At 36.7% G+C, this 25,512-nt stretch overlaps 4 protein-coding genes across 5 annotated transcripts in view; 1 reads left to right on the forward strand and 3 right to left on the reverse strand.

Moving 5' to 3' along the window:
• The first annotated feature begins 1,040 nt into the window (after positions 1-1,040).
• On the forward strand, positions 1,041-2,800 carry LOC132131229 (iron-sulfur cluster assembly scaffold protein IscU-like). The gene is made up of 5 exons (XM_059543249.1): positions 1,041-1,183; positions 1,796-1,909; positions 1,997-2,107; positions 2,232-2,310; positions 2,436-2,800. Exons 1-5 carry the CDS (start codon positions 1,061-1,063, stop codon positions 2,525-2,527), a joined length of 519 nt encoding a protein of 172 aa, XP_059399232.1. The 5' UTR covers positions 1,041-1,060; the 3' UTR covers positions 2,528-2,800.
• A 1,652-nt stretch (positions 2,801-4,452) lies between these two features.
• On the reverse strand, positions 4,453-8,479 carry LOC132131237 (transmembrane protein 119-like). Its single transcript, XM_059543261.1, has 2 exons — positions 7,619-8,479; positions 4,453-5,197 (listed from the first exon to the last, which is right to left on the reverse strand). The coding sequence occupies exon 2, from the start codon at positions 5,180-5,182 to the stop codon at positions 4,508-4,510; it is 675 nt and encodes a 224-aa protein (XP_059399244.1). The 5' UTR covers positions 5,183-5,197; positions 7,619-8,479; the 3' UTR covers positions 4,453-4,507.
• A 711-nt stretch (positions 8,480-9,190) lies between these two features.
• LOC132139896 (P-selectin glycoprotein ligand 1-like) lies at positions 9,191-10,877 on the reverse strand. The gene is made up of 2 exons (XM_059548588.1): positions 10,709-10,877; positions 9,191-10,175 (listed from the first exon to the last, which is right to left on the reverse strand). Exons 1-2 carry the CDS (start codon positions 10,709-10,711, stop codon positions 9,297-9,299), a joined length of 882 nt encoding a protein of 293 aa, XP_059404571.1. The 5' UTR covers positions 10,712-10,877; the 3' UTR covers positions 9,191-9,296.
• A 136-nt stretch (positions 10,878-11,013) lies between these two features.
• Positions 11,014-25,512, reverse strand: part of LOC132139895 (coronin-1C-A-like) — a 52,947-nt gene continuing 38,448 nt past the window's right edge. For both annotated transcript variants that reach the window (XM_059548587.1, XM_059548586.1), the window contains 9 exons: positions 20,151-20,273; positions 17,634-17,763; positions 17,235-17,416; positions 16,885-17,004; positions 16,570-16,674; positions 15,968-16,113; positions 15,289-15,346; positions 14,302-14,544; positions 11,014-13,357 (listed from right to left, as the gene is read on the reverse strand). In XM_059548587.1, coding sequence (XP_059404570.1) covers positions 13,238-13,357; positions 14,302-14,544; positions 15,289-15,346; positions 15,968-16,113; positions 16,570-16,674; positions 16,885-17,004; positions 17,235-17,416; positions 17,634-17,763; positions 20,151-20,273 — 1,227 coding nt within the window. In that variant the 3' untranslated portion in view covers positions 11,014-13,237. The remainder of the gene's footprint in view (positions 13,358-14,301; positions 14,545-15,288; positions 15,347-15,967; positions 16,114-16,569; positions 16,675-16,884; positions 17,005-17,234; positions 17,417-17,633; positions 17,764-20,150; positions 20,274-25,512) is intronic.

Raw genomic sequence — 25,512 nt, forward strand, 5'->3', positions numbered from 1 at the left:
GCGTGCTTTAAAATTAAATTATACTCCTCAAGTAATGAATGGAGTTGAGTACTGTAAGGTTAACCCTGCCTGCTTTAAATGTTTTAAAATTATTAACTGTTGAAAAAATTTTTTTTAGAAATGTATTCTAATCTAAGTATTCAAAAAGTAAATGTAATCAGTTACATTACTTTTAATAAAGTAATCGAAATATTTACACTACTTATTACAATTTAAACAGGGTAACTTGTAATCTGTACATTTCCAGAGTAACTTTTCCAACACTGACATTACTATTGTAAATAATATGCTAAATATTATATAAATTCTACAGCAAAGTGTACGGTGAATTCGCTCCCCCTGCTGGTTTAGTTATGTCAGTTGCATGTAAACAGCAATAACTTCAAAAATGGAACATACGCATATTGTGAAGTGACATTCAGGCAAGTATGGTGACCCATACTCAGATCAGAATTTGTGCTCTGCATTTAACCCATCCGAAATATGCGCGCGCGCGCGCACACACACACACACACACACACACAGTTCGATGCCTTGCTCAAGGGCACCTAAGTCGTGGTATTGAAGGTGGAGAGAGAACTGTACATGCACTCCCCCCACCCACAATTCCTGCCGGCCCGGGACTCGAACTCACAACCTTTCGATTGGGAGTCCGACTCTCTAACCATTAGGCCACGACTTCCCTGTATACAAAGATGGACTTACTACATGATTTATAATAAACTATGACTTAGAAAATGCAGGGGAAAGCGCTCAATGTGTTAAGATACAATGTTTAGAGTGTAGTACAAGGGCTTAATGTTTGTTTGGGCAAAACTGGTGAAATTAATTAAAAACCACAAATGTATATTATCTTTGTATAATGATGTGTGCATTGAAAGTGTTAAGTAGCCCCCACTCTCGGATTGCATGTTGTGCTAAATATTAATTATAAGGCAGAAAATATCTATACAACGTAATATGAATATCATATGTATAATGTTTCCAGTTTTGAATGTAAAATATGTTTGTGTAATGATGTGTGCGGTGAAGCGCTCCCCCTGCCGGTTAAGCCCTGTTTATGCAGCAGTATTCAGTCAACATGGCGTTAGCGGCTGCAGCCAGGCGCTGTGCATCCTCTGCAATTTTCAGTAGATCTTTGTCATTACCAGAGTTCAGATCAGCCTGCTCCTATCATAAAAAGGTACGTGTAACTTTTTTCTTATTGTCTATCATGCCACGAGAATAGATCCATTGATTCATTAAGTTGTAGTTCCTAATATTTGAGATCAACTTTTATCGTAGTTGCTAGCTAAGCTAACATTAGATAATTGCGCATGTAAACAAAACAGGCAGAACATTGTACATGTCCTACAGTATTTTCCGCAATCTGTTTGACTATAAAACACATGTCATCGGCTGATCTATGAGTTAACATTACATTCATTCATATGTACAGTTAGTTTCGTAACCCACTTGTGTAACTGTCCTATAAACTCATCAGTGTTGTCATTCAGTATCTTAACTATGCCACAGGTGAATACATTTATATTTTTGTATGCTGACAGTTTTGTAAGCTCACAACAAATTAAATAAGTGATTTACTTACAAAGATTAATGATCTGTAACGTTATGAAGGGCACTGTCATTATCTATCAAGGGCACGTTTCCTTTTGGTGTAAACCTTTATCTCAAATCAAAAAAAAAAATTGCAAGGTTGGCAGGTCTGCAAATCCTTTGATGTTAAATTTGATCAGGAAGTTGTTATTTGTTTAGATGTCTTACATGTCCGTTTTTTTTCTTTTCCCCTCTCAAGGTGGTGGACCACTATGAAAACCCCAGAAATGTTGGTTCCCTGGACAAAAATGATAAAAACGTAGGCACTGGTTTGGTAGGCGCACCTGCGTGTGGGGATGTTATGAAACTTCAGGCAAGACGTGCTTTTAAATTCCAGTGTAGATGTATTTATTTACTATTTGCATCAGTAACTTTGTTTTGTTGTCAACCTGTCTGACAGATTCAGGTGGATGAAAATGGCAAGATAGTAGATGCCAGATTCAAAACTTTTGGCTGTGGCTCAGCCATTGCTTCCAGCTCACTGGCCACAGAGTGGGTGAAGGGAAAATCGGTGAGTTAATGTGACTCAGACCATTTCATGAATTCACACTGTTATCAGATTGTCTAAATGTGCTCCATATTTGTTCTCTCAAGCGTTCCTAACAACATTTCAATGTTCTCTTCTCCATGTGCAGATTGACGATGCCCTGAAAATCAAAAATACTGAGATTGCCAAAGAACTTTGTCTACCACCAGTCAAACTTCATTGCTCTAGTAAGTGTATCAAAATGGCTGTTTGAGATTGCAAACATATTGACAGCATCAAAAAAAAAAAAAGCACAAATGTTCTGATTTCATAATCTTATTTGTGTGAATTTTTTTTTTTTTTGTTCTGGCAGTGCTTGCAGAGGATGCTATCAAGGCTGCATTGGCAGACTACAGACTCAAACAGAAGGACGACAAGGAAACATTGACAAAAGCTCGAAATTAATGTACTTATTCACAGACGAGTCACCTTCATCCATTCTCATTGCGACTCAGAGAAAAATTGTATAGTGTATATGCTTTCTGAGGATATAATAAATGTATTAGCCAGCATCTATCTTTACTACTCTATTCACACTGCCTTTACATTGCTGGTTTGAAGTGGCTTGCATTGACCGACTTTGAGGATCTTTTGGATTCAAGTTTTTTCCTGTATCTCTGAATCACGCACATTAAAATAAACTCTGAATTCCTTAAGATCTCTCACTCTGACATGTAATGTCTATATGAAATGCCTAATACTGCAATGTTTGTAAATGTACACTACTACAGTTTATAAAAAGGAAAGTATGGGAATTGAAAAATGTCTATTTGTTTAGATTTTCAGAGGGATCATTATAGTTTTGGCAGTGGTTGTAAAAAGAAGAATAAAAAAAGTCACAAAGAATGTACTTTGGTGCTGTATTATTTGTTGTGAAAACTTAAAGTTGTAAATATTCATGTGCTATACATCGTTTTGTATTGTTCTCTACATATTTTCTATGCAAAACAACTGCTTAAGTACAGGTTATGATATTAATGTGTGCTAATGTCTCCTTGAAACTGTGGAAGTGGTGCAACACTCAGGTTTCGTATTAGGGTGTTCTTTAGTACCAAAAGCACTGTAGGCATCAGGAGGCCTGTAAAAGGAGTTAGATGCCACAGTGGATGATGCTCCAGGTGGCTTCCACACAACCAGGTTCCTCATCTGTGGTTGGACTGTAGGGTACTTGGGTGGAATGGGGTATAAAAGATGTAAAATTTAGAGAGGCAGTCTTCATAGCTCAGTCTCTCTAAGGTGGGCTGGTCTGACCCAAAAAATTATCTTGATATTGTACTCCCAGTTGATTTAAAAAAAAAAACATTTCCCCGCCATCTGCATTAACTCGTGTTTCAAGTAGCATCAGATCTAACCATTATAGCTGCACTTGTAGTCTGTTCTATATAACTTTCAACAAGTTTTCCAGATTCTGTGATTGTATTCACCGATGATATTTTCTCAACAGGCTTAAAAAGTCTGGGAAGATGGCCATGACCAATATAGTTAATAACTTCTGTGCAAGATGCAAAGGAGCTGTACATACATTAATAGATCCGTTGCCATCCATAACCTGTCTATTTTAAGTCACCTATAAAGATACAAGATTTCACACTCACAAACCCACAGGTTATTGGCTAGCTCCACTGATCAGATGGGACAATCCATCAAAAGCCTGCTAATTTGCATTCAGATGGCTATTAATCAATGATAGGCTGAGAACACCAAATCTGCATATTAAAATGATTTCTGAAAGAATCACATAGCACTGAAGACTGGAGTAATGGCTGCTGAAATTGTGAAAAAGTTTTGTGTTTTACTGTATTTTTATCAAAAATAAGTGTAGCCTTGGTGGACATTTACAAAACATACAGACCTCATACTTTTGAATTTATTTGGAACCGAGCAGAGTTCATTTTCGGAGAGTTAATTTTTTTTATTTTGACTAAAAATCAGTTAAACATACATGACAAAATGTTAGCTAATTAAATCCGATACTGAGGAAAGTCATGAAGTTTAGATAAAATAACAGTCACGCCGGATAATAGCTTTAGGAAAAATACAGCATAAATTATGGGTTGCCATGCATATAGTCATTTCATTTGTAAAATATAATAAAGGAAAGTGGTCAGAAAAAAGTTCCAAAAGACATTTTCTCAAGTCTCTCAAAAGTAGAAATTGATTCACAAAATAACTTCAAGTGTTATTTTCCATATTAATACGTTTTCCATATAATAAAACTTTTTTTCTTATGTACCAAACAGTAAATTAGTTGAACAACCCCCCCCCCCTCCCTCTGATAATACATACAGTACAGTTGGGATATACACAGGGTGTGATATCTATTAAAAAGATTTATATAGAAACATTTTGGAATCCAGCTCATTCTTGCAGGTTCAGAAAAAGCTCTCACGCTGTGTTGTGATTGGCCTTTCTGAGGTGACACGTACAGACCAGCGGCTGACTGGAGGTGACATTTGAGGTGGTTGGCTGATGCTCCTCTTTCTTCTTGGGCTCATCTTTCTGCATCTCCACCACTTCAACATCCTCCACCTTTTGGACCTCTTTTGGCTTTGGCCGGGGGTCTTTTCCATCCTTCTCACCCACCAATGCTTTGGTGGGTTCTCGTAGGGTCTTTGCAGTTGTTGTCTTACCATCCTGAATCTGGTTATGTGGTTTCTCCACATCTTTACTAGGTTGACTCATGTATTTCCTGGGTGTGTAGGTCTTCGGAGGATAGTAGGCCTCAAGCTTGCGTTTGTGGCTCATCGCTGAAGCACAGCAGACGATGAAGATGATGACTACCAACAGAGAGGTCACGACAATGATGAGAAGCAAGTTCTCCTTCAGGAAGTCCACCACCTGGTTGAAAAGGAAGTCTTTGATGCGGATGAAAGTGGCTGTTATGTTGGGAGGTGGCGGGGGGGATGGAGGACCATGGGTGGTACGAGCAATGGGAAAGATGAGTTCGGGTTCATCCCCACTACCCTCCATGGACACGTTGAATGGGGCGGGCTTGGCGAAGCAACTGCTGCCCCAAAGAGCAGTCAGGAGCAGAAAAACAAAGTGCAGAGAGAGTGACATACTTCCTCTAAAGACCTGTAAAATGGATACAGATGTGGCCATTACTAGTCACACCCAACAGAAACAGGAATTGAGCATTATGTTTCATGAAGGTGGTTACAGTATTTTTATTATTATTTTACATATTTGGAAGTTCCTAACATTTTGCAACGGTCCCGTTAACATTAGTTAATGCATCAACTAACAATGGACAATACATTTGTGACCCTGGAGCACAAACCCAGTTTTAAGTCGCTGGGGTATATTTGTAGCAATAGCCAAAATAAACATTGTATGGGTCATAATTATTATTTTTTCGCACCCTCAGATTCCATATTTTCAAAGTTATATCTCAGCCAAATGTTGTCCTATCCCAACAAACCATGCATCAATGGAAAGCTTATTTATTCAGAAAATCTTCTCTTGTGACTGGTTTTGTGGTCCAAGGTCACATTTGTTCAACTGTTCATTGCTAGTTCATCTTAGCTCAGGTCCATTCAATAATATTAAGAGATACAATCTTTGATAATAATGCAGAAGTAAATGCTGAAATTAACATTAACTAAGATTACTAAATGCTTTAGAATAATCTTTTGTTACTTTATGTTTACTAATATAGTTAACTAATGTTAAAAAATAGAATCTTGCTGTAAAGTGTTACCAAGTTATTTTTTAGTAAAAATATTTTAGTTAAACACCACCACTTAAATGATAATAATAAAATCAAAACTTGTCACAAACAGAATGGCACTGAAATGAAATACAAATAAAATTGGCATCCAAAAAGTACTATGTCATTTTTTAAAATATTATTTTGCTTATATGTACCATGGTATTTTTTTTGAAGTAACGTGGAGTACTAATATTAATACCATGGCATTATTATTTGTTTACATCAGAGTGGCATGGTGGCATATTGTTTTTTTCTACCTTATTTGAAGATTAAAGAATTTCTTAAGTATTGCAAGGGTCATCAAAGTCTCTGAACTATTTTATGTAGCATGCAACATACTGAAAATGTTTCCTTTTTCAGCGATAGTAAATAGTTATCTAGATGGTCATGTACTCACACAGAGCTATTATCTGTATAATCGGTACTATCGGTTTTCTTTGAATCACAGGAAGGAAGCTGCTTGTATCACACACACATCACTGTAGACTCTCACAAACTGTTTCCTCACAGAAGAACAGCTATTCTGGTTACATCCAGTCATTACTTATTTGGGGTGGAGGCAGAGGGAGTCCAGGCCTGGTTTGTAATTTCCTTGCCTAGCTGATGCTACCCGCTCACCACAGAAAAGCAAAAGCAAGGCCAGATATATATTTGTGAGGGTGCAGCAAGGCATGGGAGAGCCACAGCTCACAGGCCTGTATTTACAGCTCGGCTGCAATGAGACAGGCCACAGACCAGTGAGACTATTTCTGCACTGCTCAAGAACACACACATAATATTCATATGGTTTATACATTGTCAAGGCTCTGCATTAAGGGTAGACTATTTAAAAAAAATCTTTTTAACCATTTTAAAATAATAACTGGAGGTTTATTAAAAAAATATAGGATGGATAAGCTTACTTTAACCATTAGACTGTAAACTGGCTCTTGGCTGCAGGTTAGGTTTGGAGGGAAATTCCAAAACAAACACCATCAGAATTTGTAGTATAAACCACAAATTGAGTATTATCTAACAGAGTAATCTCTTCAAATGCCTTTACTTCTTTAAAATGTATGTTTATAAAAACTTTTCCCACTCAGAGCTGACCACATTATCTGCTCTGCTAATCGGAAGGCATTACATTTTTGCTTGTACAGTTTTGAATTAGTAAATTACAAGAGGAGATAATCTCAGCAATGTGCTGCAGGAACGTTGCTTAAAAGAGCAAACTCAGGCAGCATGTGCCAGATGAATCTAAACAGAATATGTATCCCCTGTGCAGACCACAAAATGTAATAAAATAAGGAAACATATTTTAACGTTGAAATAAGAAATGAAAGAAAAAAAATGCAGATCACATAAAAAGAAAAGTATAAATTACAAAATAAGAAACTTAAAGGATAATGGAAAATAAACACAGAAGTGAACACTCACTTCACATTTGAAATGCATATCACAAAATATGAATATAAACCCAAGATTTGTTTAAAAAAAATGCTATTGCAAAATAGCATAGAAAAGCAAAGCTGGTTCTAATAAATGATTTAGCAACATTTGTTTTCAGACACCAGTATTTTAAGTTTTGTATTTATGACATTGACTCATTCTTCAAATTTTGAGACCACCATATCAGGAAAACATTAAACTCATAAACAAGCATTTTTTTTAGTGAAACTGATAAAAATTAATTTGAAAAGAGAACTGACATCTATTCTATGTATGGTGTGCTAATAAATTATTTATAAAATGTGAAGGTGAAACATGACATACTCTCTCAATGAAGGAAATGCTCAAATACTCACTGCTGGATTTACTTCCTTTCTCTGATGCACTTTGACCCCAACACTTCAAGCTACAGGTACTGTAGGCAAAATAAATAAAGACCAATACAGTTGTGGAAGAAAAATAGCTGCCTCTGTGTTGTCCGGAAAGGCTTATGGAAGCTTCTGAATGTGTGGGTTTTCCTTAAAAAACTCTAGATATTTGCACAAACACATTTCCCTCCCCTCTTGCTCCATCTCCTCCCTTTTTCGGTCCTTTTCTTTCTCTCTTCTAGAACACGAATGGATGCATGGGACAAGGACAATCCAGCTACATTCACCAAACTAAGAAGAAGTCAGATGTTCCAAAATAACATATTAGGATGTAAACATAGCTTCACATCCTGTTATTTTTCTTTACTAACATCAGAGATTGAACCGTCATGAATTGGTCAAAAAATATAAAATAAATTGACCCATCTACTTTAATGCAATATAACCATTAATCATTGCATGTTTCAGATACTCAAGTTATTTTCACAATTTTTTATATTCTTCAGAAACTACTTACATTTTTCCACTGATGTCACATAGCAATGGGAAAATGTTAACTAAGAGTTAATTAGCTACTTTCATTACTTTGGCATTATTTCATTCTTGTGTGGTCTGGCTCAATTATGGTATGTAAAGGAACACCAACTTTTTTTCTGATCCAATTTATTCCCAATGGAATGGAACATATTAAGTATAATAATTTCAAGTAATTTCAGCTGATTTTCAAATATCTTGCTTAGTAGGACCTCATATAACTTAATAAACAAATAAAAATGGGTTGCATACCACATTTCACATTGACTTTAAAATGTAAGACATCCAAGTGACTTCTATTAAATGATTTAACATTTATAAAATGTGTTTGTGTAAGAATAACCAGGTTAAAACGGCACAATGACTTTCGTGTTATTTTGCACAACATTCATCCAAGTAGTACTTTAACACATTCAAACTGAAGTCACCTACCGTATATACAACTTACATAGAGAAGGCCTATTATATAGCAGAACACCCCCCCCCCCCCCAAAAAACAAAAAAAAAAAAAAAACTCCTTTTTTTAATTCACACAATGGAAAGTATGCATTTCTGTGTGAAAGCTAAATTCTTTCTGGGCAAATGTGGCGAGCATCTAATTTATGTACATTCGCAATGATAATGTTATATTCAGACTGTGATAATATCCAACATCACTCTTTAAATTATATAGCGCTAACTGAACCACAGACAGGAATAGACCATTTTCAGCAATGTATTCTGCCAAGCCTTGCTAATGTCTGTGCTCCTTAGTATATTTCAACACTGATTAAATATAACGTTAAGACATCTTCACACATGCAAAAAACAATTACAATATAAATGTTCTACTGATTAAATAAAAGATGTGGAATGTTCATTATTAAACAAAAAAGCATAAAATGGCACTTCAAACTAGCCAGGCATCAGATAACTGAACTTATTTCAGATGACTGAAACTCCCTAGAAAACTGACAAACCTGCACCACTGATATACTGTAGATTGTACCTCTTGATGATTATTTTGACAGTGCAAACCATTCAAGAGCTGGGTTTGTGTCAAAGCTGAACACTGACAATGTTTGAGAGTACAAAATTCTGTGATCCATCAATAAAGCGCCGGTTCCTAGTGCTTACAGAAAAATTTCAACTTCTAAAGAGGGCCTTCGTTATCAGGAAGAAAACTGTTTAGAGTGAGATTATCTCCATCAGGATCTCCATCCTCAGTATTTGGGATCAATGCTCCATTACTTTTGGGATGTCGTCTTGGCTTTGGAACTGGGTGATCGGTATCATTCAGCAGGGCAGATATGCAGACCATCTCAGTCTCTTGGAGAAGCTGCGCCTTGTGCCTGTATCTGTATCCCGAGAGTTTCGTAGCCAAGCAGATGGTGCTAATGATAAAGATGGTGGTTAATGCTGCCATCGAGGCGATTGCGATGAGGCAACGGTTCACAAATCCGTCCTCCTGAGAAGAGGCAGTGGAACATGAATGAGTCATTGCTGTGGTTGATTTTTTGGTGGCTGTTGAGGAAACGTCAGTAGTAGGTCCTTTTGCATCTGTGGACATTCTTCTTGTTGCTGCTGTCATGTACTTCTCTGTTGCCTTACTGGGCTTCAACGATGCAGGAAATGATGGGGCAGAACTTCCTGCATGTGAAATGTGTCCAGTACTAGTATTTATTGTGGGAAGTTGGGTGAGAAAAGTACTCTCATTATCTGCTGGCTGGTGAACTGTCAGGTAGTTTTGTTGGGTGTGGTTCAGATCTGGAGTATAAAGGTATTCTGTAGTTGCTGAGACCTTTGAATCAGATTTCACCTCAACTGTCTGTAACGTTTCCACAGTGGTGCTTCTTGCATTCTCAACTTCTGCTATGGTTGCTGTACTCGGTGTGTCACTGGTGTTTATCGATGTCACTTTGCGACTAGTTTCCCTTTTCATCCTAAGAGGAGTTGGCGTGACTGAACTGCTCAAAGTCAGCAGGAAAACAAGAACTGGTAAACACCCAAGCCTGTTAGTTACCATTGCCATCTGCACAAAAAGGACAGAGAATGTTGCAATGATGCTTAAGATGCACATGATATTTTCACCAGGAAAACAGCCATTCATGAGCACATATATATACTGTATGGTTATTCCCCTCTAGTATGTTCAGTGGAGAGGAGCTTTAAGACAATGAGAACAAACTGAGGTCTAGCAACAGTGGAAGAACAAAACGCCTCATTGTTACATACAAACAGATTGCTCGTACTTTAACAAGCTCATGTGGCAGTTTATGAATATAGCATGTGGTTACACCATTTAGGTAGAATACTTCCTTTTAGCTGACAAATTGTCTTTTTACAGTTATCAACACTTTACCACTTTACTACTACTTAAAATATATTACGGTTAATGTCATGGTAACACTTCATGAAATCTTTAACAATTTACATGCAGATTCAAGTCATGTAAACTCTACAGTTGATGAATTTTAAAAATCACCACACCACATAAACCTAAATTCTGATTTAAGACGCAAAATTTGTCAAGGCAAACTTTGATTAAAAAACTAAACTACATACCATCCGTTTCTACTGTTGATCGGGTGTTGATCTGGAGACCAACTGAACTTTAGGCCGCCTCACACGCTCACAATGCTATGTCTCAAAACCTACTCACTGCAGGAAATACAGGAAGTCAAACCTCATGAAGCGTCAGACCAAAGCTGAGCTTCTCAAACTCTGACGCAAACACAAGTGAGCGAGACGAGACTTAAATATCACATCTTAGTTCCCTAAAACACCAAGTTAGAACTTGTAACCAACTACACTTCCATAAAGAGAGGTTTAATAATTAGAGAGAGAGAAAAAAAGAGAGTGAGACAAAAGACCAAAAATTCAGTTTATTTTTTCTTCTGGTAATCAGTAAGACTCTTTATACTTGAAGCAGATAATGAACAAAAATGGAACAGTTATGCACAAAATTTAATTTCTAGTTCTCCTTCCTTTCAATTCTAATTTTATTGTATCATTGGAAACATTAAAGGCTCACAGTGTGCATAGATGGAAAATGGGGAATTTCTTTAAAATCATCTGAAAATCCAAATGATGGACAAACACCTTCCTACAACCAAAAAAATGTGAAGGAAAACTAAACTAAACTAAACAAAAAACAATTTACAAAGCATCTAAATAAATCACTTACATCCTGCCTTCTTCCTGCATTATCATTTCAACCTCCATAAGTCCCTCATTTCAATCATTCACTCCTTTGAAACCACACACTCGAGGCTGCATCACAGATGCCTCCTGAGGCCACTTAAACACTCAATATGGAGCCATCACATCTCCTGAAGTTGATCCAGCTCGGCACATCTGCTCCCATAAAAACGGCCCCTACGTTTACAAACCCTTCACTATAAAACTTCACCAAAAAGAGAGAAAGCGAAAGCGTGAGAATGACATCAGAGGTATTGAGTTGTTGCTGTCGACGCACAGATCTGAAGCCTCGTTTCAAATGAAATTCTCGTAGGTCAGGTGATGGTTCTGAGGTGAGAAGTTGGTGGCTATTTTAGGCTAAAAGGCATGCAGAGGAGGGAAGGTGCTTTTCAGAACCTATGAAAGAGGCACTAGGCAGTGATGCAAACCGAAATGAGATATGAAGAAGCATCAAAATGAAAACCACAAGAGAACGCTCTGACGAAGGATATAGCCAAAGCAATCTAAAAACCAGAAATCACAGTTTCCTCTCTTCCTGGCATGAACAATCCATAAACAAAAAAAAAGCCACTTGTCATCAACTCAAACTTACGGCACACATAAATACGTTCGTGAAATTATCATCTAGACGTGAGCTGCCCCTTGAGAGAATTGGTTCTGCTTGGTTAGGACTTAAGAAAAGGAAGTTAATCATGACTCAATATTTTGCTGGTAGTCACACTCTACAATGCACAGCAAAAGTTCTTGAAACTCATACAAGCTTGGTTTCTGAGACGCTGTGGACGGCACAACTAAAGATGAGGTTTGTAGGAATTAATGAGAAAGCTAAGCAGATCTAACAGTGTTCCTTAGACCTAAATGACATCTGAATAGAACAAAGTCAGGGTTAAGGCTATCAAGCCCGTAAAGCAATGAATGGCCATTAAGCATCTATGGACATTATCTTGTTCTGAGTTTATATCATCATGGCTTGGGATGTGAAACTAGAAGGGGAGACTGGCTAGAGTTTACAAAATGAGACCCATGTGGTTTCTGGCTTCATTCAGGCTTCAAACAGATAAGTGGAAACAAGAAAGGGGAAAAACTGACTCAATTTGCTTGTATTACCATTACGATGAGTAACTTTTGCCAGCAAGTGTTTGGAGTTGTGAGTACAGTACACATTGGCTGTGTTCATGGCAACCACCAGAACCACAATTATTTTTATTATTTTGCTAATTAATATCTTAACACTTTTACATTGCACCTGTATTGTTTTCCAGTAATGGTTTGTAAACTTTTTCCACTCCACATTTGCCAAGTTTTTTTATTTGATTTCTCTAGAAAGACACATATAACAGTGATAAATGGTTCCAATGATTTCCCCTCATTGCATTACTAGCATATTGCTTTGTCCTTTATAAGAAATGGAAATCTAGTCAAATACTGTCAGGGAGGTGCATAACTCCTCTATAAATTTGGCAACTCAGAAGGGTGAGAGGGGAACTGCAATACTGACTACTTCAAAGTTTGAGCTCATCAAGTTCATGTAACTGCTTCAGGATGCAATCGTTTGGGTCACAATTTTAATAAGAAAAGCAAAACAAAAATCTTAAGACCTTTGAAGAACACCAGATAAAACACAGCTGTTGCAGAAAGATTGAGAGTGAAATGGAGTAAAAATCTAAACAGGTCAAATTTTGAGAAACTGATGGGAGTTTCTTGCTTTCCAAATGGCCATGTGGTATAAACAGGCTTTAGGGATTGAAAAAAAAAACATTTTGGAATGTTGGTTGGAGTCTTTTCAAGGCAGGCTTCAGACGGAACGCTGTCATGGTGATTGGCAGTGACGGGTCCCGCCCACCTGGCCAATGGGATATCCTGAATAGAAGGGGAAGGAATTTCAGGGTCCTTTTAGATGTCCATTTTAGACAACTGCTGCTCAAGGTTGGCAATTCTTTTTTCCTGACTGCTGACCAGCTCTCTGAGAGATTTCATTTCTTTCAAAACTTCATCCAGCTTAGCTTCACTTTTCTGTTCAGAAAGAAAAAGTAGAAGACAAATGTTTAGGACAACTTGTGCCAATAAAAAGGAGTTATTAATTATTAGTCATAACTGATATTACAGACCAGAAAAGGAAAACGGGGGGGTAGGGGGGTGTTACACACACACACACACACACACACACACTAAAAAATATATAATAAAATCACTTACGAATCAACAGGCCATATGCCAGAGTTATATTAGCATTATTTATTTAATATTATAGTATATATATATATATATATATATATATATATATATATATATATATATATATATATATATATATATATATATTTTTTTTTTTTTTTTTTATATTTAACAAGCTTTGTTTATATATATTTTCAAGTTGTCATTTTAGTTTTTCTAATACTGCTTGTTTTTTAATATTTATATTTAGCTTTCATTTAGTTTTATTTTTTCATTTAGTACTTTAGCTTATTTTGTATAATTAGTTACCAAGGCGACATGTCCATTTTTCCCCTCTTTTTCCTTTACCCATTTCAACCATTTCAAAATTGAATAGTAAATAATTAAGATACAAACTATAGCATAATCTTTGGGTGTGATAAATAGCAGCTAACACGGGCGTGTCTGAAGGGCAGTGTGATTGCAGCCCTGAGCAGGGAGAGCTGGGTAAAGAGGGCGGGACACACGTGCTGTTGCTGTCATGTGGTTAAGCAGGCATGCGGCTGGGGTTTGGGAACATCCAAAAAGAGAAGCTGGCCTTGAACAATACAATCATTTAGCTGCATGTAGGTCCCACTGAACCACAGTGCAATTTACAAGTAATTGAAATTATGTTTAAATATTTTTCAGAGAATTTAGAAAATTGAGATCTGGGAGGAAAATGTGCATAGGAAAGCTAAATGAAATTCAATAGGATGATAATCCAGACTGGAGGAATAGATAAGAAAACGAGTCCCACTCACAATAGATGGTGTGGAGGTGGCAGTCTTGATGGCAGGAGTGGTATTCTCTGTATTCTTGCTTAGCTTGTTGTCTAGGATGTTCTTCTTGACCACTTTGAGATCACGGTTCTTGCCTGGGATGTATCCATGTTTCAGGGATATCAGGACAGGGTCTCCATTCTTCCCTTCAAACCATTCCTCAGCCTCCAGGGGGGCCTCCGGACCAGCAGTGTCAGGGTAAAGATCATCCTGGAACAAGTCCGACTGATGGAAGGAAGAGTGTTAGAAGTTGTTAAGATATGTAGTAGATGAATCATGCAATTCATTCAATCAATCATGGAAAAGATGCAGAGTTCAGTTACTTGGTGTCAAAGCTGTTTTCTCAATTTATGTCTGTTGACCATTCTTTTGTGACCAGTGAAAATGTCGTCTATTTTCGTATTTTCATAGATTTCATAAATGGAAACAATATTTATATTTTGCAACAAATACACTATCATTCAAAAAAAGCTTGTTGTCAGTAAGGTTTAAGAACATTTTTGATGTGGCTAGTGAACATTTTGGCAGTACTGGCCCTTATCTAATTCTGGTCCTGTGTCAGAGGGTTATTCTTATTATTGAACCCTTATTAAAAACAGAGGGACACAAACATAAAGAAGGTGAAGTGAACAACGCTTTTTATTTTGGACACTGACTCCTCCAGCAGTGTTGCCTAGGTGCCGTGGTAAACCGTTAACTCACATGTTTGGTTTGAACATACTGCGGTTTAAAGCCAAATAATAAAATGTGATGAAAGACCTGTAGATGAGTAGTAGTATCAAATTAATTAAACCCAGTGTGAAAACCACCTGGATGAATTTCAAAACCGGGTCTGGTAAACTAATAGAACAGCTCTTTGACAATGCCAGAAAACAGAAGCCAAAGCAGGAAGTTGTGGCTCAGAATATACAGTCCAGGCTGCAGGGCTACTCTTAAAAACAAAAGAGCAAAACAACTCAAAAGGCTCACTTTTCTTGGCACGGTCATGATGATAGGTTCACACTTTCTCTCATGCAGTTTGTAAAACCTGAGAACACACACACAAGCAAACAAGTCTATAAAACCTGAGAACACACACACAAGCAAACAAGTCTATTAGAACATTTCATGAAGGCAGAAGACTTTAGTGCAGGACTCATTTGGGAAGTCAAGCAATTACGCACGAGTCTTCGAAGCCCATAAAATGGAACCTCTATTCATGCATCACTCCTGGTTAGGAATATAAATCTTATTCTGAAGAATCCTTTGAAGAATCCTAGTCTAGTGCTGCCCTCTTTTGGGTGGACTGGGACTCTATCTTCGTTTCATGCCCTGGTGTTGAAAAATAGAACTACAAACTATATCTTAAAAATCTCAGCAGTTTATGAAAAACTAGCAAAACCTAGACTAAATTAACTACCTTAAATATAAACAATCAAAAACTTGCAAAGAAACATCTAGGTCATGTTTCACCTTAAAATAAAAGGATGTGTGTGTGTGTGTGTGTGTGTGTGGTAGCACGTGCTAGAATCTCATGAAACATGTCATGCATGCACACACACACACACACACACACACACACACACAGACAGACAGACATGCATGCATTACATGTTTCTTGAGATTCTAGCACGTGCTGCCATCAGATAAATAATTATTGTTGCTATACCTTGCGATCTCACACTTGTTGACGTCCAGTCCTCTCTTGGGCATGTATCCCATGCCCCTCTGAGGCTCCTTAGTGATGAAGGTGTTGAGGTAGTGGACAAAAGGAGCTTCATCCGTGATCTCAAAGTAACGGATGCTGCTGTCACCCTATTAGAGATCAAACATCAGTCAGCCACTAAAACCCTAATGTTACTACCATCGTACCATTTCCAATAAACAAACCGAATGCAACATAATAAATACTAAAAATACAGGTGTACACACACTGTAAAATACTGTTACAATTAAATGTTTTTCTATTTTAATATATTTTAAAATCCAATTTATTCCTCTGATGGAAAAGCTGAATTTTCAGCATCACTGCTCCAGTCTTTAGTGTCACACGATCTTTCAGAAATCATTCTAATATGCTGATTTGGTGCTTAAGAAACATTCCTTATTAATATCAATGTTGATTTTTGTGTGTTATAGTTTTTTCCAATAGAAATTCCAAAATAGTTGTTTTAATTTGAAAAATTAATTTTATATTATTATTAATGTCTCTACGGTCACTTTTGACAGCTACTCCAGACTTTGAAACAGTAATGCATGCGCTTCATTTACCTTCCCACACAGGTAGACCACATTAGTATCGGGATCATAGAAGGGCAGGAGGACTCCATTACTGGTGTCCATCTCATGGACAGAAATTGGCTCCTCCATATTGTCCTGACAGACAGACAGACAGAGCAAATATATGGTTTAAATATATTAAAAAGGACAATTATATGTCACTTCCATCAGAAACTGCAACTAAAAGTTATTTTCTTAATCTGGAAAATATAAGAAAGACAAAATTATGCAAGCCTGTATTTGTTTGAATTTATTTATGAGCAGGTGTTAGGGTGAAATTTGTCTACGCTTTCCATAGCAACTTACCGGATCCCAGAGGGCGAGTTGTCTCTCGCTCATGCGGCTAAAACCAGTGGTGAACACTTTGCCGTCAGACAGGAAAATGGCTCTTATAGGCCTGGCACCCTCATGGGCCTTGTCCTTCTCCTGTCAGCGAGGCACACCATAATACATCACAATACTGTTCACACTCACTCAAAACTGAGCAGCCGAATGCTTTTCAAGTCAAGTAAACACATCAACATCCAGCACCTCAACTGACAGAGAAAAGCCAGAGAAACTGATTGTCAAACCATGTAATTCAGAAACTATTATATTGAGAGTTACCAAATAAAATCTATAAACACTACTATTTGTTCAGAAAAGCAAGCACTCACCGCAACGATGTCCTCCTTGCGTGGGTCGATCACACGGACCTTCTTGTCCTTGCATGCGGTGCAGATGAGACTGCCGTTGCGGTTCCAGCAGACGCTGAAGATGATGTCAGGGTGCATATCCTCAAGGGTGATTATGGCTTCCCCCGTCCCCACATTCCAGATGATAATCACATTATCACAGCCTGCAGAAAACCCCAAAAGAAAATGGGGAAATAATCACGTTTGAATGTTAAAGAAGGTATTTATTAGACAGCACAGCAGCTTGAGCTGCTTTTTCCACTGAAGCTATTTTGACAGATACTGACAAAGGCAACTGGATGAGTGTCAAAACATTCAACACATCTGTTACGGTTTCTATCCAATTTCCTTCTCCCTGATGGATCAGGTGAGGGTTCTCACCTGCGCTGAGCAGGACGTTGCGAGCGGTCGGATGCCAGGTAACGATTCCCACTCTCTTAGAATGACCCTCCAGCACCACCACTGGCTCTGGCATCGAGGTCACCAAGCCATTCTCTGGAATCTGCCACACCTGAAAACAACAACAACAAAAATTCATATTCAAATATTTGATTCATTTAAAATATTACTGAAGTGCAAGTATAAATGGAAATGAAGTATATCGTTAACCAAGCCTAAAACCATTACAAAATACTTTTGGAAAATGAAATCACGCTGAAATAAAAATAAAAATATTAAATGAAAAAAAATTAGACGTAAACTGTAAATTAGGAAAGTTGCCTAGGAAACTAACTGAAATAAAGTTGAAGTACTATATTGCCAAAAACTAAAACAAATGAAAATAAAGCTACACAGAAATATAAAAAAAAATAATGAAGTACATAACTAACTCAAGAAAATGAAAACTGAAATATTAAAATAAATGCTAATTTAAAAAAATGTATAAATACCAAATAGCATATAAATAACACTGAATCAAATAGTAGCTAAAAGTTGCTAAATAGTTTGCCAGGAGGTTGCAAATATCAGATTAAAATATATATATATATATGGATATGGAAATAGAAAGAGAAAAAAAAAAAACTTACAAAAATGACAAAAGCACATAACTAAATTTCTAAAATTTTAAATATATAAATGCTAATTAAAAAAAATACAAATTGTATATAAATAACCGTAATTTAAACAACTGTTTAATTCAGCATTAGTTTAATTACATTATGATGAAATCTCATTAAACTTTTTTTTTTTTTCACTTTACATGAATTTGTTAATTTTAAGTTACCAGTACATTAATTTTCACTTGTTTCATTCATTTTCCTGAAGGTGGCAGCAGAGGGCAGAGTTTTGATTTTAAACAACCATTAAAAGTACAGATGTTCTTTCAGAATTTTATGGCAGAAATAGTAATAGTAGTATGCAGTTTTTAAGTCAGCCTCTCTCCTTAACTTCCTTTCTTCTCCGCTACATATCCATTATTCTCAGCATTTATTACATGTTTTACATACTTTTACAACAGCTCTCAGAAACACTAGATTCTGACTGAATTATCACAACATTTTAAGACTAAATATTTCTATATAATAGACTGTGTTGGAATGAGTGGAATCCAGGCTGGATGAGTGTACATTATTCCTTCACATAGCCATTGCTAAACCGGTTTAATGTCATTATCATCATCATCCCCAAAACAAATCAAAGGTAACTAATGAAATTGCCCTCCAGAATGACTATACCACAATATAATTCAGTTTTCATGAACCTGGGAATGTAGGGTAAAAAAATAAAAAATACAAAAAACTTGTAGGAGTCATCACTTTTCCAGGACTCTGTATTCCCCAAGAGGGGACAAGAGACAGTGTCCTGTTAAACTCAACACTTATTACACGTACACAAGCACTATTTTTTCTGCACACTGGCCAAACAAAGGCTAGTAGCATGACAAATAGACCCAGAGCCAGCCAGACTGACCTCAGAACTATAAAATAGTAACTGCTGATTCAATGACTTCAGGCTGGGCTTCAACTAATCTAAAACAGTCCAGAAGAGCAAGCCTTCAGTTACGCTGTGATCCGATCTACTGCCGTTCACATGACTCATGGGGCAGACTTTGCCAGCCACACATGGACTCAATGGGTGGGTGGAGATGTGATGACGGCTATTCAGGGAAACTTTATCTACAAATGGTCATATCCACCCAATTGACAAACAAGCTTTAGAATGACTGCAGTGCAGGGGTTTAGCTAGGGTTGTACACATATAAAATAAATAACTAAACAGTACAATGCAATCTTTTCTGTACAGAATTAAAACTTGCTGCTATTCAACTGTCAAGTCAGTGTCAAATTAAGTGTAGAAGAAATGCTTATAGTTAGAGGTTCAAAAATGCATGTGTATAATCCTGACAATTAAATTAAAAATTAAAATTAAATAAAATTAAATTTATGCATTTAGCACACGCTTTTATCCAAAGCGACTTACAGAGCATTCAGGCTATCAATTTTTACCTATCATGTGTTCCCAGGGAATCGAACCCCAACCTTGCGCTTGATGTCGCAGTGCTCTACCAATTGAGCTACAGGAACACTAAAATTAATTACAATAATTATTTTTTTGTTAATTAAAATTAACACCACATTGCATTGATTACTGAATTTAATAGTTCGTTATAATATATATCATTTATACATGTACTATGGGTTTTTTTTTTTTTAAAGAAATTAACACTTTTTAGAATTAAACTGATTAAAAGTAATAGTGAAGAAAGTTACAATGTTACAAAAGATTTCCATTTCAAATAAGTGCCATTTCTAGTCAAATAAACTGTTTTCAACATAATTAATTATAAATATTTCTTGAGCACCAAATCAGCATGAATCTGAAGTATCACCTACTTGACATACAGTCTCAACATTAATCTCATTCACATGACAGCAAATGTAAGGAAGGGTGACGTACCATCACGGTGCAGTCTTCAGATCCACTAGCGATGACCTGGTCGTTGTGAGGACACCAATCGATGTCCAGAACAGGGCCGGTGTGCCCACATACTGTAGGGTAGGCCTTATCGATACGGCCCGTCTGCAGAGAGAAAACAAAAAGACAAATATTAGAGTATGAAAGCATTCAGCTCTTTGGGTAAAAGAAATGAGCTCTGACAATACCAGCTCTACTTTACACCAAAACAAACACTAACGGCCTGGCCTCCGCTCATGAAATGAAGCCATTCTTCTCCAAACTTTCAAACAATGGCTCATCCGTTCATTCAAACCAACAGCAGAAACATTTACACACAGCAACTGATCCATAATACACAGAAATATGCATGCAACGGGCCCTTGACCCTTTATCTCTCAGAGTGAAAGGTCACAAGGAGGTTTGGGCATGAAGAAAGTGTGCCACAATTTTGCCAACTATACTGTATAGGAACTATAAATGTATTGCACATATTATTTTGTTAAATATTTGATTCCTTGCATAAGTTCTTTTAAATGGACAGTTTAAATCAATCAGTTCAGAGATTTTTTATTTATATTTTTAAAAAGTAGGTAAATAACATTGGTGCATATAAATAAACTCAAGCTTCATTTATTAATTTTTTAAAATATTTTTGATTTCCAAATACTACTACGATTTTCTATTTAAAGAAATCCACAATCCACAATCTCTGCACAGGGCTGTGTGATCAGGTGTCATCAGATCATGGGTCGAGAGACGACCACACCCACACTTTTGTCCACGCTGCTGCTCTGCCTATGAAAGTCCAGCCCAGTAAAGCACAACAGCCTGAGATATTCTCAGGACCCAGCCTGTACAAAAAGACACTACCCACCTGTGAGGAAAACCACTCCGTGTACACATTCCTTCTCAAGTCTGGGCATGGTAATAACACAGCCTCATGAAAGAGAAACTACACCGTTCACAGTTATTTGCTAACTAACCACCCCGTTTCTTTTGGAGTGTGTGTGGTAGTTTCAAATGAGAAGGAATTAGGCACCAAAACAGCATTTTGCAAGAAAAAAGATGAGGTAACTGGAGAGAAAGGGAGAGAAAGGAATACGTAAGATGAAGTTCTTGAAACACAGAGGCCTATTATCAGGAACACTGATTGGCAATCACTTCACAAACAACTAAACAAGCATACAGACGGACTGGCTCTCACACACGGACACAGCGCTGCCGCTTGCCAATAAAAAACAGAATTCACTTAAAGTTCCTAATGTAAAATCCAGTTGTGGGCAGCAGTCTGTCAACCATCACACGCACCAAAGAAAACCAACAAAACAAAATACGTGTTTGTATGAGACTAGTGTGAGAGAATCACTGATGTTGCCTGTGTTAGGAAGTTAAGGCGATGCGATGCTGGTAAACACGATATGTGCAGAAAGGAATGTGACGCAACTACCTGTAAAGCACTGTTGGAAAGAGTCATGGAAACAGCAGGTCATACATCTAGAAAAGTATTGACATTTCTGCTTTTTGCATTTCTTACTCTTAATATAATCTAAAAATAAAAATAAAAAAGATTAAATGTACAAATAAACACTGATAGAATCGAGTTTAGGGATGCATGATAAATATTGCATGATATTTAATGCGCATCTTGTCAGTAAAGCGGGTTCTGTATTCAGTGGCAAATCTCTACACGTGCATGATTTCACGTGGAGCAGCATTTTCTACACAGAGCCGTTGATCACTGACTAGCTGCGCAAAACCCCGATCATATCTTGCGCGTGTTTTGCGCAGCTTAGTAAATACTGCTCCCAGTGGTGGACGAAGTACACAAATCAAGTACTTGAGTAAAAGTACAGATACTGTACGTGTAATAAAATATTATTTCAGTAAAAGTACTCCTATTTTAATTGTACTGGAAAGTACAAAAGCACTCGATTTTTTTATGTACTTACTGTAAGTAAAAAAAGTACTGATAGATTTATTTTGAAATTTTATATAGGCTACTTTAATTTTATATTAGCACATATTTTTTATAATCTTTCTGTTTGAAATACCTGGGAATTTCCCAAAATAACCACTATATGGAGTCGACATTTTTGTTGTTGATATGGACTATGCTGACGAAAGTAATGTTCACTGTGAAGCTTACACTGCGATATAATTTTCATCAGAAAAAAAAAAAAAGTGTTTTAAAATTTGTTGTTTTGCAGAACATCACAGTTATATATGACATGAGAATAAGGCCTGAAGTTAGGAAGAACATTTTAAGGAAAATATATGTTCATAATGATTTTTTTCTGTGGTGTATAAACACCCCTGGCCAAATGCCCCCACAGGGCATCACTTCCCTCTTTGATAATTACTGTAGTTACCATGTTCTGAACATCACATCATTAATTTTTCCATCAGATGTAATCTATCTAGGTGGTTGAATAAAAATATTTGAACTTCGCACCAGCAAGCTTTTTAGCTAGACAGTTAGCATAATTTAACAATATTTATTATTTTCATTATGTTATGAATAAACAATAATATCAGTCTACTCGGCTAGTTAATCCAAACTATATAAAAATGTATACTGTTGATACAGAATATAGAAACTGATGTCACATAAGGCTAAATACGTAGCATTTTTAATAAAATGGTTAACGTTATGACAGCGGGGAATTTAAACATGCATGATTATTTTATTTAATCTGTGTATTAATGTTTCATTTTTTTTACCTAAAACAGAGACACTGATGGTGATGTGTCTGCATTCAAGCATTTCAGAGGCTTAAAGGTCCCATGACATGGATTATTTCCTTTTCTTTAAATGATTTTTAATGTTTCCTTAGGTGTACTTATATTGTTAGTATGATTTTTACATTTAAAATTTAGAAATAAAAAGCATTTTTTATATCCTGACATTAGCCCTCTGGCTTGAATGCTCTGTTTGAAGGGGCGTGTCTGCTGTGAGACTCCGAGTAAACCACAACTGTTGTGATTGGCTGACATCTTTGCATTTGAAATGCGTATTACATGTGGACCCCTCTAATATATATATATATATATATATATATATATATATATATATATATATATATATATACTACAGCTGTCGAGATTAACGAATCCTGGATTTGTTGATTATATAATTATTTTTTCGATCTTTTCCCATCACATGAAAGGCTGCAGTGATGAGTATTGAATAGACAGAGTCTGTTTATCGCGTGAATGCAGTGATCTCGTCATTATTGCAACACGTTTTCTCTCACAAAATGCTTTCACCACAACTAACAGCAAACACATGAATACAGTAAGAGCTTTGTTGTGCAGCATAACAGCGTCATTCAATGTAACGGCAGTTTGGGCAAGTGTGCAGATAATATATACTCGCGATGTGTGAGAGCTCCGAAAAAAAGGGAGTGTTCTTTGATCGCTCTCTGTAGTTAAATCACAATTTAAATAACAGATTTGTTTCATGCTACTAAGAGAAACAACGTGAAGTTGATCGTTTAGTCGCTGGCTTGATTCACTGATGCATAAACAGTATTAAACGATTTAGAAAGAAAGTCTGTGTGAACTTGAATGATTAACTACACATCAGAAATCACTGATCACAGATCAGGCATTAATGAACAGGGTTACTCACTGTTTGTGCCAGTGCTGTCGAATCCATATCATAAAAGTCTGTTTGTAACGCCTGTGCTGACATTGCGACTGAATTATATGTAAATATTTGGGCGGACAAAGCAGAGAAAGGGGAGGTAACATTTCTCTTTACAACGTCACAAAGAGGATATTCCAGATCAGACCGTTTGAGCTTCCATTTTCTCAAAGGCAGAGAAAGATAGTAAAATCTCGATTTACACCGATTAAAATTTTTAGAAACTTGGGGACCACATACATGCTGGGGGAAGTCATATTAATGTTAAAAAACCTCAGAAAGTGAAATTTTCATGTCATGGGACCTTTAAATAGATCACCCTTTACAGCGGATTTAGTTCACAAACAACTGACAGTTTTGACCTAAATATGATTTTCAGTTACAATAATTAATCCTAAAATTCGGCATTAGTAACTTACTTTTAGCAGCATCAGTCGCGCACGCGCTCACAAGATCTCCCGGTTCTTACTTGTGAATTCAGTTCACTGGAGACTCGCACTAAACGGTTCATTTGAATCAGTGAGTTGTCGACTCGAGAACAGCTGCAATCGGATCATTCTAATTTCTGAATGAATCGTTTGGTGCGATTTGTGCACTGATTTAAAAGGTTCAATGAAAAAGAATCAGATCATTCTTGAATCAGACACAGCTTCTGCGTGTCGGAGCATGTGATATTATTATAAGGAGTAACAATATGTTTTATGAAATGTAGTGAAGTAAAAAGTACATCTTATGCTTTGGAATGTAGTGAAGTAAGAGCTACTCAAAATAAAACTACTCCAGGAAACTACAGATACTTGAAAAATGTACTTAAGTACAGTAACGAAGTAAAGCTACTCCATTACTGTCCACCACTGGCTGCTCCACGTAAAATCATGCGCGTGTAGAGATTTACAGCTGATTACAGAACCTTTGATATAAGGGCACTAGCTCTCTCAAGAGAACCCTCCTGTAACTCAAAGCCTCTAAAAGAGGAAGATCAGGATGATGCACACATTAGCAGCTATATTGATTTAGTAAAATTACTGGCATTTGGATTTATGGATCACTAACATTAGAGCAGAAGGTCATCAGTGATCATCGGCTTATGGATTCTAGATCGGCTTGCTTTATTATTTATTAACATATTCAGAGAGAGTATATAAAACGTGTCTATGTGCTTATATATGCAGGATTGTGATCACAAGGATGAATAACTTGTAAAAAGAAAGAAACACAGCTATAGAGTGATTACATGATTCTAGATCTTTTGAAAGCCAAGTAAAGAAAGCCTTTTCACAGACATTTATAGAGTGCCTACTCATAAGAAATACAAACAAGTTACAGCAGATACAGGAAGATGTTTTTTTATTTTTGTAATGTTTTAATTGGCTGATCTTATGGTGAAAAAAAGTCTGAGATTAATCCAGCATGCATTATGCTAAACTTATATCATGAATATTTATGTGAATTAATTATAGCTTACTAAAACCAGAGCCATCCAAAACAACCGCTGCAGTGCAGTTAGTCTAACCTGTTGCATAGCAACAGTAGCAGCATTACTGCAGATCCCTCACCTCAAGAAACACAGATCTGCCTTCACCTATACAATCAATAAAACACATTTAAAACAAGATTCCTCACCACAACAAAACCAAGTCAGAGAGCGAGAGAGAGAGAGAGATGGAAAGAAGGAAATGAAAGAGACAGAAAGATGGTACACACTGTTGATGGTAC

The sequence above is a fragment of the Carassius carassius genome, chromosome 4 (genome assembly GCF_963082965.1).
Source record: "Carassius carassius chromosome 4, fCarCar2.1, whole genome shotgun sequence".
Classification (NCBI taxonomy): Eukaryota; Metazoa; Chordata; class Actinopteri; order Cypriniformes; family Cyprinidae; genus Carassius; species Carassius carassius.

Coding starts and splice junctions, on each gene's coding strand:
- LOC132131229 (XM_059543249.1), top strand. CDS start 1,061: ATGCAGCAGTATTCAGTCAACATGGCGTTAGCGGCTGCAGCCAGGCGC. Junction 1,184..1,795: donor CCTGCTCCTATCATAAAAAG/GTACGTGTAACT, acceptor TCCCCTCTCAAG/GTGGTGGACCACTATGAAAA. Junction 1,910..1,996: donor GGGATGTTATGAAACTTCAG/GCAAGACGTGCT, acceptor CCTGTCTGACAG/ATTCAGGTGGATGAAAATGG.
- LOC132131237 (XM_059543261.1), bottom strand. CDS start 5,182: ATGTCACTCTCTCTGCACTTTGTTTTTCTGCTCCTGACTGCTCTTTGG.